General features: G+C 40.6%; 1 protein-coding gene across 1 annotated transcript in view; it reads left to right on the top strand.

Annotated features, from left to right (window-relative positions):
• mapk8ip1a (mitogen-activated protein kinase 8 interacting protein 1a) overlaps window positions 1–13,620 on the top strand; it is a 62,884-nt gene that overhangs the window by 24,345 nt on the left and 24,919 nt on the right. Inside the window, exons 4-5 of the mRNA XM_060927045.1 lie at window positions 9,325–9,406; window positions 10,030–10,986. Of these exons, the coding sequence (XP_060783028.1) occupies window positions 9,325–9,406; window positions 10,030–10,986 (1,039 nt within the window). The remainder of the gene's footprint in view (window positions 1–9,324; window positions 9,407–10,029; window positions 10,987–13,620) is intronic.

Genomic DNA, 13,620 nt, shown 5'->3' with positions numbered 1-13,620 from the left:
TTGTTGCCTCACAGCAAGCAGGTTCTGGGTTTGAACCCAGTGGTTGATGGTTAGGTTAACATGGGGCAGCCTTGGGCTGAAGTACCCTTAAGCAAGGCACCTAACCCCCAACTGCTCCCTGGGTGCCACCCTATACTCTGGGTATGTGTGTGTGCTCACTGCTCATGTATGTGTGTTCACCGCTTCAGATGGGTTAAATGCAGAGAGGAATTTCACTGTGCTTAAGTGTATGTGTGATAAATAAAGTTGTTCTTCTTCTAAGTTAGCTTTCTTTGAAGAAAAAAAGTCATTCTATACTATAAACTCAATCTATACTTGTATAGGTAGTAGTATTTTGTCTCCAAATAAAATATTGACACCCCAAAGAAGAACATTTCCTAATAATAAACAAATTGTCCTTATTGAAACTTAAAAACTCATTATTTTATCAGTTGTTCTCATTTGCCTTTAATCATGTCATGTTTTCTTGGGGTTTTCCTGTTTTCTTTGAGATTGCAGACATGTAAAATCCCCTTATCGTCCATTACCATGGGAAAAACCAAACAACTTCCAAAGCCAAAGAGGTCAATGTTTGTGGATCTGTACAACTCTGGTAATGGACTAAAAAAATACTTATGTAGTATCTCCATAACACAATGTTTCACAGGAAATTTGACAGGATCTATAGTCCTGGGCCCACCATGATGAGAATGGTGAAGAAGAGGGAAAAGCATCTTTTAGCACTATAATTAGCATCCTGTCTTGTACTCAATGTATAATTTTATGGTGGATCAGTGATGCTTTCAGGCTGTTTTGTTGCTGGTTCACTGCACATCTTTTGTGAAGATTGATGGCATCAGGAGTTTTACTAAATACAAGAATATTTCAACCCAAACCTGGATCTGAACCCTGCTGAAAACTTGTGGTCTGAATAAAAACCATAAGTCCACATGCACAAACGTAAGAACAGAAAGAAGCTGTTCTTGCATGTAGGAATGGATAGAAATCCACCTATAACCTTATTAGATATTCCAGGAAGAGACTCAGGTCTGTCTAGAGCAGGCTTCATCCATCCATCCATCCATCCATTATCTGTAGCTGTTTATCCTGTCCTACAGGGTCGCAGGCAAGCTGGAGCCTATCCCAACTGACTATGGGCGAGAGGCGGGGTACACCCTGGACAAGTCACCAGGTCATCGCAGGGCAGAGTAGGCTTCACAAACTATTAATTGTAAGCATTGCAATTTAAAAGCAGCATTCGTATAATGTAAGACATAATCTCAGAGTTTTAATATTTTAGCACAGAATTAGCCCATGTATTAGAAGAAGAACAATAACAATAACAACGACAACAACAACTTTATTCATCACACGTACACTTGTGAAATTCCTCTCTTCATTTAACCCATCTGAAGCAGTGAACACACACATGTACACACACGTGATCAAGGAGCACACACACATACCCAGAGCAGTGGGCAGCCATCCTAACAGTGCCTGGGGAGCAGTTGGGGGGTAGGTGCCTTGCTCAAGGGCACCTCAGTCTAAGGCCACCCCATGTTAACCTGGCCACATGTTTTTGGACTGTGGGGAAAACCGGAGCACCCAGAGGAAACCCAGGCAGACACGGGGAGAACATGCAAACTCCACACAGAAAGGCCCCTGTTGGCTGCTGGACTAGAACCCAGAACCTTCTTGCTGAGAGGCGACAGTGCCATGTGTGTTACTTTTGTCCAGCATGGATTATAGTAAAATTAATCAATTCTAGTTTCTCAGAAGGTGGCATGGTGGTGTAGTGGTTGGCACTAGCACAGTGGTTAGGCTAATTGGTGGCTCTAAATTGTCCATAGGTGTGAATGTGAGTGTGAATCGTTGTTTGTCTCTATGTGTCAGCCCTGTGTGATGATCTGGTGACTTGTCCAGGGTGTACCCCGCCTCTCACCCATAGTCAGCTGGGATAGGCTCCAGCTTTTCCATCTCCTTAGGTCCAAATACACTATATTGCCAAAAGTATTTGCTCACCCATCCAAATTATCGGAATCAGGTGTTCCAATCACTTCCATGGCCACAGGTGTATAAAATCAAGCACCTAGGCATGCAGACTGTTTTTACAGTTTGGAGCTGGCCCCTTCCTCTTCCAACATGACTGTGCACCAGTGCACAAAGCAAGGTCCATAAAGACATGGATGACAGAGTCTGGTGTGGATGAACTTGACTGGCCTGCACAGAGTTCTGACCTCAACCCAATAGAACACCTTTGGGATGAATTAGAGCGAAGACTGAGAGCCAGGCCTTCTCGTCCAACATCAGTGTGTGACCTCACAAATGCGCTTCTGGAAGAATGGTCAAAAATTCCCATAAACACACTCCTAAACCTTGTGGACAGCCTTCCCAGAAGAGTTGAAGCTGTTCTAGCTGCAAAGGGTGGACCGACGTCATATTGAACCCTATGGATTAGGAATGGGATGTCACTTAAGCTCATATGTGAGTCAAGGCAGGTGAGCAAATACTTTTGGCAATATAGTGTATGTACTAGGGACAAAAATTATTGAAATTGGTCTGGTATTGGGTTAGAGCGCCAGCAACCGCAAAACAGCTATACAGTGAAATCCTACAGGGCAAACATCCACGTCAAAGTAAACCACTTGTTTTCGCCAGTAACAGGCTCATAATATTATAAGTGTCTAACAACATGGAAAGGATCCCTACAGAGATACACCTGGGTCTGTTTACCTCAGTAACTGTAAAGAAAATGAGTCTTTCTGCAGTCATTGTTTACCTTTCTGTTTTTCTGGTCTCTGATGCAGTAGTGCCTGTAGTCAATTTTGATAATCACATTGCCAGTTTTTCTTTGGCTAGTCAGACACAAGGTACACCACCACTCTTGCCAGAGCAGCTGGGGGTTAGGTTCCTTGCTCAAGGCCAGTACTGCTGATCCAGGGAATCAAACCAGCAACCTTTTGGTCCCAAAGCTGCTTCTCTAACCATGAGGCCCTGGCTTCCCCCTGTAGTTGATTATCACATTTACAAAAGATATCCTTTCCATGTTGTGTATAGGGCCCAGGTTAAAAATCCTGGAGTTTTCCTTTAACCTTGGTATTTGTATCTTCCTCTCCAGTGGGTTTGTAAACTGAACACATTCAGTGATTTAAGATCTATTTAAAACCTTGACCATTTTTGGTGAATACAGAATTCAAGTTTGATTTCTGACTAACGGTTTTTAATCCTCAAACTGAAATGCAGTTCTTCTGAATAGTAATGTGATTGTGACAAGAAAATGACACTCACAAGCTTGTGGGCAAAAAAAAAAATCTGAGCATTTAAAGCAATTAATTCAGAACCAGACTCAAAATGACTCTCTTGGTCCTGTTAGCACACGAGTTAGTGTTTTTTTACACCCTATATAGGGCATTCTGTGGTAGATATGAGGCCCAGTAGACTGAAACAGAAAAGCAGCAGTTTCTCAGCAGTGCTCTGAAATGTCAAGCCTTTTAAACATTTTTTCCCGCAATATTTGAGCACCCCTTGAGTGTGAGTCATATCCAGGTCAGCAGCATGATGATGCCTGGAGGAATTACTGCCTGATGCTCCACTCTGACTGTAAGTCACTAATCTGTGCTTATCCTGGGAAGGAAAATAGCCATGTCAAAGCCCCTGGATATGATGCGAATTGGTGGGATTTGTCTGGAATTTTGGAGTCCTGCTCTCATACAAAGCTGAACCTCAATAACCAAGCAGTTTCACATTCAGACCAAAGAAGAGAAAAATCAGCTGGACTGTTTAGTATGTCTGTGAAGGTTCTCAGTCATCCAGGTCATTGTAAACTGTAGGTGCTAAAGAAGGCAACTGGACTTGCTTGAAATTCTTAGACATTTCACCTCTCATCCGAAAGGCTTCTTCAGTTCTGTCTGACTAGTGGGGAGTTCCAGATATTTATCCTCTAGTGGACCAAAAGCAACCCTAAGGAGAGTCGTTGAGGTCACATGGGTCATTGAGCCTCTCAGGCTACATCCACACGACAACGGCAACGAGATGTTATTTAAAAAAATATCGCGTCCACATGGGCAACGATCAGTAAAATATCAGGTCCATATGGCAACGCAACGCTTGCTGAAAACGATGCAATACACATGCCACACCTCTAGGGGCGCTGTAAGACGGTCCCTTCGGAGACACCAGAACAATAGAAGAAGTAAGGACGCATGCGCATAAACTATTATGCGCGAGACTTCATATTCGCCACAAAGTCAGAAAAATCTGTTCGTAAAATTACATTATAATGACCAAATACAATGAAAAGTATTTTTCCAGTCTCACCTGTGAAAGGTAATCCCATGTGATCTCGTTTGGACGGTAAACCTGTTGGTACAGTTAAACGCAGCACATGAATGAAGCATCTTTATTCTCCGCTTTGACCCATCCAATATGGCGGTGAGGATGACGTATGATTCTACGCGGAAGGCGGCGTCTTTAATGGTCTGGAATAAATTGAATGCTACATGTTGATGGATTAATTTGTTCTTCTATGCCCTTTTTGAGGAATGTATTGTAGGACTTAAACCAACATCTGAAGAGGTGAGATCGCTCCTTTTTTTCCCTATTTTTGCTGGCAGGATTGACTCTGCCCTAAGGGCTATTCTCTCTCTCTCTCTCTCTCTCTCTCTCTCTCTCACTTTGCACCATTACACAATAAATATTCACAGTGAAAATATTTTGTAAGCACGTTTCATGAACCAAGTTATAGGATTTGTTGACAACTCGCATCGAGTTCGTTACACTTCTACCTGGCGTGAAGCACTGACAGTCATGTGGTTGTGACGTCATCGTAAACAAATCCGTTCTACTCATCCAGACGACTTCGCAATGGCACCGTTGCCAGATCTTTCCACTCTGGGACCCGTTCTCAAAAGATTGCGTTTTGGGGCACCCAAAACGCCGGTGCCGTGTGGACGCCAGGCCTAAACGATAAACAATTGTATCGGATTCACCTGAATCTGTTGCCGTGTGGACAGGGCCTCAGTCATCCTGTAGGTTGTTGGGGTCACTGGAGGCTGGGTGTGAATGGTGTTAGCAGCCTAAAGAGTTGTTAGAGTGATCTGTGGGTTGTTAGCTCTCTCTGCCATCATGTGTCATTGAAGTCAGCTGAGGCCCTGTCCACACGGCAACGGATTCAGGTGAATCTGATAAAATTGTTTATCATTTCGGCCTGGCGTCCACATGGCACCGGCATTTTGGGTGCCCCAAAACGAAATCTTTTGAGAATGGATTCCAGAGTGGAAAAATCTGGCAACGGCCCCGTTGCAAAGTCGTCTGGATGAGTAGAACGGATTTGTTTATGATGACGTCACAACCACATGACTGTCAGTGCTTCACACCGGGTAGAAGTGTAATGAACTCGATGCGAGTTGTCAACAAATCCTATAACTTGGTTCATGAAACGCGCTTACAAAATATTTTCACTGCTTTCCAAAAACAAAAACAATCCCGCCAGCAAAAATAGGGGGAAAAAAAGGAGCGATCTCACCTCTTCAGATGTTGGTTTAAGTCCGACAATACATTCCTCAAAAAGGGCGTAGAAGAACAAAGTAATCCATCAACGTGTAGCATTCAATTTATTCCGGACCATTAAAGAATTCTGGAGGATATCAGAATGTTGGTGTACTGGCTTCCATCTACCCCCATTCATTCCTCTCTCTCTCCATCTACCCCCATTCATTCCTCTTTCCGCGTCTTTTGTTTTACGCTACTGATTAATAATCAAAACTTTATGTGGCTGATGCTACAGAAGAAGGGGTTTATGCACATGCGTCTACTTCTTCTATTGTTCTGGAGTCTCCGATGGGACCGTCTTACAGTGCACGTAGAGGTGTGGCATGTGTATTGCATCATTTTCAGCAAGCGTTGCGTTGCCATATGTACCTGATATTTTACTGATCCGTTGTCCATGTGGACACAATATTTAAAAAAAAAAATCTCGTTGCCATTATCGTGTGGATGTAGCCTGAGTCTTGGTGTGGATGTGTATTCAGTTTTCTGGGAAGTGTGCCAAGGACTGCATTGCAGGTGGCTGATAAGTGGTGTCTCAGACCACCTCCTCTGTTCAGTGATGGTCATTTCAGGTTGACAAAGATGGCTTCTTTTACCCCTCTTTCAAACCACCAGTCTTCTCTGGCTAGAATGCGTACATTGCAGTCCTGAAACGAGTGTCCTTTGTTATTGAGATGAAGATAGACTGCAGAGTCCTGGCCTGAGGAACCGGCTGTCCTGTGTTGAGCCATGCACCTGTGAAGCGGTTGTTTCGTTTCCCCAATGTACAGGTCCATGCATTCCTCACTGCACTGAATTGCGTACACTACATTGTCCTGTTTGTGTCTGGGTATTCTGTCCTTAGGGTGGACCAATTTCTTCCTCAGGTGAAAAATGACATAATAATAATTCTTGAAAAATAAAAGATACATTCTTCCCATCAAAGACTTTTAATCCATATTTTGTTGCTTTTTTCATTTTTGGGGGTTTTGTTTTCGAGTAGAGTTTTTATTTCGTCCTCGGTTGGTTCAGCAACATGCTCCGCCATTTTGTTTTTCTCTACTCAGGGTATATGAGCTGATAGCCTACCGGTAGTAGTAGAGTAGCCAATCAGAGTGCATGATTTGCTCATATCCAGTGAATGTGGATAGAACACACACACACACACACACACACACACACACTGATCAGCCACAAAATTAAAACCACTGAGAGGTGAAGTGAATAACATTGATTATCTCATTACAGTGGCACCTGTCAAGGGGTGGGATATATTAGGCAGCAAGAGAACAGTCAGTTCTTGAAGTTGATGTGTTGGAAGCAGGAAAAATGGGCAAGCATTAGGATCTGAGCGACTTTGACAAGGGCCAAATTGTGATAGCTACGGTAGATGACTGGGTCTGAGCATCTCCAAAATGGCACATCTTGTGCGGTGTTCCCAGTATGCAGTGGTTAGTACCTACCAAACAGAAAGGTGTTAGCATTAACCTTCTCACCAATTTGTGCTACAGTAGCTCTTCTGTGGGATTGGACCATATGGGCTAGCCTTCGTGCCTCATTGTGAATCAATGAGCCTTCGACACCCATGACCCTGTCGCCAGTTCACTGGTTGTCCTTCCTTGGACCACTTTTGGTAGGTACTAACCACTGCATACCAGGAACAACCCACAATATGTGCCATTTTGGAGATGCCAGTCACAATTATTGGCACCCTTTATAAAGATTAATAAAAAGGGTTAGAAAAAAAATCCACGTTTTGGTGAAGTCACTTCATCTCACACTGAAAAAATTAGAAAAATCCAACCTTTAATTGAAATGCATTTATTCAGAGAAAAACAAATCCCTCATCAAGAAATAATTATTTTCGACAAAAAGACGTGTAACTATTATTGATTGTGATTTGCGTTCCTTCAGTCTTCTTAAAAGTGGCCACTCATTAAATAAAGGTGATACAAACTTACATGAAAAAGGGTCAATTAGTTGAGCAGGGCTGAAATTCCTGCTGGACTTTCTGTTGCTAGATGAGTCAGGGAGCACTGAGTGCAGTCTGCATATTTAACAGTTCTCTCTGTGATTTGAAAGTAAAAAATCCTTCTTATCTCAGAACTATGTTAAAAGTAAGTGCTATGTACTAATTTTTATACGTCTTATAGATTTATCTTTGCTGTTGAAGTCTGCCAGTTTCTTACATTGACCAGCGCTGTCCACTTCCTGCCTTACACAGAGCTGGAGAATTGAATGTCCCTTAATTTCACAGCAGATGGCATAAAACAAGAGTACAGGGCTCAGATATCTGACATCTCTTTGTTCCTTTTTTACTTCTCTGATTAAACTGAGAGGGAAAAACCTTTTCATTAAAAAAAAAACTAATCACGAATCTGTGTTCCTTTCCATATCATCATGCCATATGCTCTCTCCCTCACACACACACACACACACACACACACACACTTCTGTGTCCTTGTTTCCATGGTGATGGAGGATGGGATGCCCATTGCATTGTGGTAGTGAGTCAGCGAGAACTAAGAGGTAGGACAGTAAAGCACCACTAATTCCTCTTCCCTGAAGCTCAGTCATGCTTACATCACAGCAGGGCGTTTCTCTTGGTGAGATGTGGAAAGCCCTGTAGTTACTAAAAACATACCATGTTTCTGCCAAAGTATTTTTTTTTTAAAAGAAGATTCCATTCTTCATCATAACATAATATAATTCTGTAAAATAGGGATCAGAATCTATAACAAAGGAGCGTATTGGGTCAATATCAGGGATTACTAATTAAAGCTAGATGGCCTTTCGATTTCATCAAATCGGTGAAATTTAGTTCCCTCTGAGATTTGTGAAAATTGTGATATGTTTATTTCTGTAATATCTCACAAAATATCAGGCCATTCTGTGGCTGGGAAGTTATTTAATTTGATGGGATTCCTGAGCAAATGTGCATGAAATCACTCACTTTGTGCAGTCAAGCAGACAGAGGAAGTCCGTATACGCATGCGCAGGTTTACCTTTTCTTCTTCTTTTGGGCTTTACAGCAGTTGCATTACTGCCATCTACAGGTTTACCTTTGACTGTGCACTGACAGATACATCATTCTGTCACTAAACGAACAGATGATCGCACCGAGGTGCTCGCTGACCTCTGATATTTATTAGTTTGGTCCTGCGTTTCCTTTCCTTCGCAACATAACGTCTTTTCTTCTCGCTTTTCGTTATTGTAGTCGGTCTTTCACGTTTCATTCGCACACTCACATCCTTTATTTTCATTTCTTGTTTCAAATTTGTATCACACAATGCCTTGCATGAATGGGGAAAGCCCACCACGTGATGCATGATGTAGTATCTTGAATTGAGTCATGGTGAAGCAGGAAAAATAGCGGAGAATTTAGGGCCACGTGGCCCGAAATTCATTAATTGTTCTATTTAACAAAAATGAATAAATCTGGAAGTCTGTGATTTGAATTCAATAACTGGGTGTCAGGGAAAATTCTTTTTATGACCTACACTTGAAAAATCTGAAAGGCAGTCTACCTTTAATATTCGACAATGAATAGCGTGTTTGACCTTTTTGAATGAAATATCATTTCAAAACATGAAGTAAATGGTGTGTAAACTAATAGTATCTTCTTAATTATTAATTGAGCAATAAAAACAATTTATTGGTGTGGACTCAGACTATTGAGCTGTAACAGCTAACCTATAATGAAAGGAGGAGGTAAAGTATTCAGCACAATTTCAACATTTTCTGATGAGCAAGAAATGAAATCCACATATTTCCCTTTCTGCACATCTCAGCCTTTCCTTTTTCCATCTTTTCCCTCAGGACACCATTAATAATAACTCTTTTGGTGAAAAAGACCGGAGGAAAGAGAAGAAGACCCATTCGTCTTCACCTCACATAAAAGGTAAGCCAAACTTTTGCACTTAATCATGAATGCCTGTGATTATTATTTTATCGATCTAATGCATTTTATTTATATCACATAGTCTCGGCCTCAGATGCTCTGCCTGCAAAAGATATTTAAATTCAGAGTTTACAGTGGTAAAAACACCCTTGTCCAAATTATAGACTGAAAGTAAACTATTAATTTAGCTTTTAATATGGATGCTATGATAATGACATTTTATTTGTGAATCCTATACTGAAAACTCAGCTGTGTTACGTCTTTAACGGCATGATTCCATTGTTAGCAAACAAACCTTGTTGTCTGAGACGGGTTATGTAATACGTGCAGTTTTCTTTCTGTTGAAATGACTGCCTGTGAAAAAAATATTACTTTAATTGGATCACAAGAGGCCACAAGTTCACAAGAGGCTTCATGGTAAAAACAGGGTGTTCACACTGGCACCCCAAACAACTTTGTTTCCTAATTTTAGATTCTGATCTTATCTGAAAGTTCAAATAAGGACACAGACCAATCCTGCATGTATACATAATTTTGTGTGCGTGCGTGTGTTCTTTTTTCCTCCATAATCCCCTTCCTGTTGGACCTATTACCTAATATATAATCTGCTGTGTGTGTAATAGGGGCCCAGCCTGCCACTGTTGAATATGTTACCCCAACCGATGGGGACAAGGTCCAAGCCAGCAGCCGGTTGGATGCTAAGCCGTGTGTGGCTGCTTCTATGACACACAAAGCTCCAGTTTCTAACTGCAAGAAGCAGGATAAACCTTCTGACAGTGTGGGCAACAACATCTGTACGGTCCCGGTGTCCAATCAGACAGCCATGAAGGACAAGACGAGGGACGGGAATGTGACTGGGACTATCAGCAAAGAGAAAGCCCACTGTAACACCATGAATGGCTGCAGGGAACATGTTCAGTACTCTGGAGAAAATGGGTATATACACCACAACTCGGATAAAAACAAGGACAGGAGTAAGGAGACAAGGCTGGACATCCAGTTAACGCCAGTGGGTGCTGAGCAGGAGAGACCTTTCCTTTCCCAAAGCAGCGACAGCAACCGCATGTCCATCAGCTCCGATACTGAACTCCCTCCCCTGCATTTCCATTCTCTAGCCGAACGTACCAACCCATCCATCAGTGAAGAGGATGAAGTGTATCCTCCAACGCCTCCGTGCAGGACTGATAGCCTCAGCGAGATAATAGACTCTGTTTCGAATGAAAAAGCAGGCGACAAAGCAGCTGTGAACACAGCAGTTAGCACAGACGACTCAGGACTGACATACGACTCGGTGAAATACACCCTGGTGGTGGACGAGCACTCGAAGTTGGAGCTGGTTAGCCTAAAACAGTGTTACCAAGGCTATGACAGCGACAGTGACAACACTGTCTACGAGTCGGCTGTTGAAGAGGACGAGGAGGATCATGAGGTGGATGATGACGAAGAAGAGTCAGGCGCAACGCGAATGAATAGGGACACTTCTGGGCTGTCGACAGACTCTGCCACTGACACCACGTCAGACATGCCTCGCTCACGCAAATTCCTCAATGTCTTCATAAACAGGCGTCCGCGCTTTCCTGGTGGGTGGAGCACATTTCTATAACTTGCACTAAATTTGTTGTCACACTTTCTAAAATGGAGAAAAAACACTGAATGATAGTGGTCCAAAAATGCAGACTTGTGGCACTACGTTTCATAATAATCCCCTTTCTAGACTTTAGACGCATAAAATTTTGCAAACACGGTCCTTTTTCGTCAGGAATGCTAAATCCACAGTCAGACACACGCACACCCTTCCCCCCACCCCCAAAAAAATCGCTTTTACCCTCCCCTGTGGAGAAGAACATGGATTTCTCTGACAAGCTTACATTCTAACTGAACAATTTTACTTATAATCATGTGTTTTGTGCTGTCAGGTTTTAAGATCACTTTAATTCTACCTCAATGCTTTTGAATTCTCAGTTCTGACTGGTCAGAAATTAATCAAGAATTTTCCATAACAGCAATTTTCACAGTAGTTCCAGCTGTAAGGCAAATCACAGGTTTATTAATGAATTAATGTGCTTGTTCTAATACGTTATCATGTAGGGACATGTTTGGTAGACACACCAATATGGCAACTTTTCTGTCAGTATCTTATTTTGTATTTTTCTAAGGAGTTTCCATTGTTAGATGTAACAGTCAGAGGAACAGTTTTACAAAATGGTAAAGTCTTCAGGACAGATGGTTTGGAAGTTTCTCTGTAATGTCTGTTTCTATTTGCTGTAATGTAAGTGATAACCGGATCTAGCCAATTTTGCTGATATTACACAACCTGAAATGTAACTCTAAATGGATAAAAAGTATGAAGTATAGTAACTTAATAAATGAAGAATTGTTAGTATTGGCAAATTGCTGTGATATAAGAGGATTAAACCATTTTGGGAGTCAATTCAATTTTATTGTCATATGTACTCAAGACAGTGTCACACAGTACAATAAAATTCTTATTCTGAGTCCTCCAGCAACATTACCTAAACATGAAAAAAAGACATTTTAAAAAAGTAATTAAAATTAAATAATAAAGTAATTAAACTAAAGAAATTAAACAGATATCAAGTAATTAAAAACAAGGAAATAAATAGTGAAAAAGGTCCAGCAAAGTGTATGAAGTGTCAGTGCAAATAAATAGATAGTTCAGTGCAAACTCTACAGGACTGGGGGGAGAGGCAGTGGCTGGGTTTCATTCACGAGCCTGATGGCATGGGGTAAAAAAAACTGTCTTTCAGCCTAGTTGTTTTGGCTGCAATGATCCTGTAGCATCTCCCTGATGGTAGCAACATCAGTCACAGTGCAATAACCAGTTTTGCAGTGATAACAGTAACCCTGCTTCACGTTCTGTTGCGTTACACCACTGTATCATTTATTGTTGTCTTATGCCACTGTTACCATACAAGTAAAAAAATTTCAACCTGAGTGATTATTTTTTTTTACCTGGGTAGTTCATAATTTCCAACCTCGGTAAAATTTTGGATTATCTAAGATTCTTAAAAAGGGATATTCCATCCCATCTCTGTCTCCATCGACCTACCATTTCTTCGTCTCCCTGTCTACCTAATTAGCATTTTAAAAATATTGTTTTTCATACTTAACCAGGATTTGAACTTAGAACCTTCTGATTCTTAACCCAACACCTTAACCACGACACCAGCAACAATCTCAATGGAAAGAGTGATATATATTTTGAATTTATTAACGAGTCCAGTCTTATTACATCATCAAGTAGTTTAAAATACAAAGTCTTCCCAAATCCTAACCCTAACCTCAAAGTACTTTGTTTTATTATAAAATGTAAAGTCTTTCCAAATCTTAACCCTAACCTAAATGTATTTTGTTTTATTATAAAATACAAAGTCTTCCCAAATCTTAACCCTAACCTAAAGGTACTTTGTGTTTTATTATAAAATACAAAGTCTTCCCGAATCTTAACCCTAACCTAAAGGTACTTTGTTTTATTATAAAATGTAAAGTCTTTCCAAATCTTAACCCTAACCTAAATGTATTTTGTTTTATTATAAAATACAAAGTCTTCCCAAATCTTAACCCTAACCTAAAGGTACTTTGTGTTTTATTATAAAATACAAAGTCTTCCCAAATCCTAAACCTAACCTCAAAGTACTTTGTTTTATTATAAAATGCAAAGTCTTTCCAAATCTTAACCCTAACCTAAAGGTATTTTGTTTTATTATAAAATAAAAAGTCTTCCCAAATCCTAACCCTAACCTCAAAGTACTTTGTTTTATTATAAAATACAAAGTCTTCACAAATCCTAACCCTAACTTCAGGTACTTTGTTTTATTATAAAATAAAAGGTCTTCCCACATCCTAACCCTAACCTCAAGGTACTTTATGTTTTAAATCCAAGGTGTTCCCAAATCTTAACCCTAACCTCAAGATACTTTATGTTTTATTATAAAATACAAAGTCTTCCCAAATCCTAACCCTAACCTCAAGGTACTTTATGTTTTATTATAAAATACAAAGTCTTCCCAAATCCTAACCCTAACCTCAAGGTACTTTATGTTTTATCATAAAATACAAAGTCTTCCCAAATCCTAACCCTAACTTCAGGTACTTTATGTTTTATTATAAAATAAAAAGTCTTCCCAAATCCTAACCCTAACCTCAAGGTACTTTGTTTTATTATAAAATAAAAAGTCTTCCCAAATTCTAAC

Source organism: Neoarius graeffei, chromosome 8 (genome assembly GCF_027579695.1).
Source record: "Neoarius graeffei isolate fNeoGra1 chromosome 8, fNeoGra1.pri, whole genome shotgun sequence".
Taxonomy (NCBI): Eukaryota; Metazoa; Chordata; class Actinopteri; order Siluriformes; family Ariidae; genus Neoarius; species Neoarius graeffei.
Note: the sequence above shows the minus strand (reverse complement) of the source record. Positions and strands in the feature narration are given on the sequence as shown.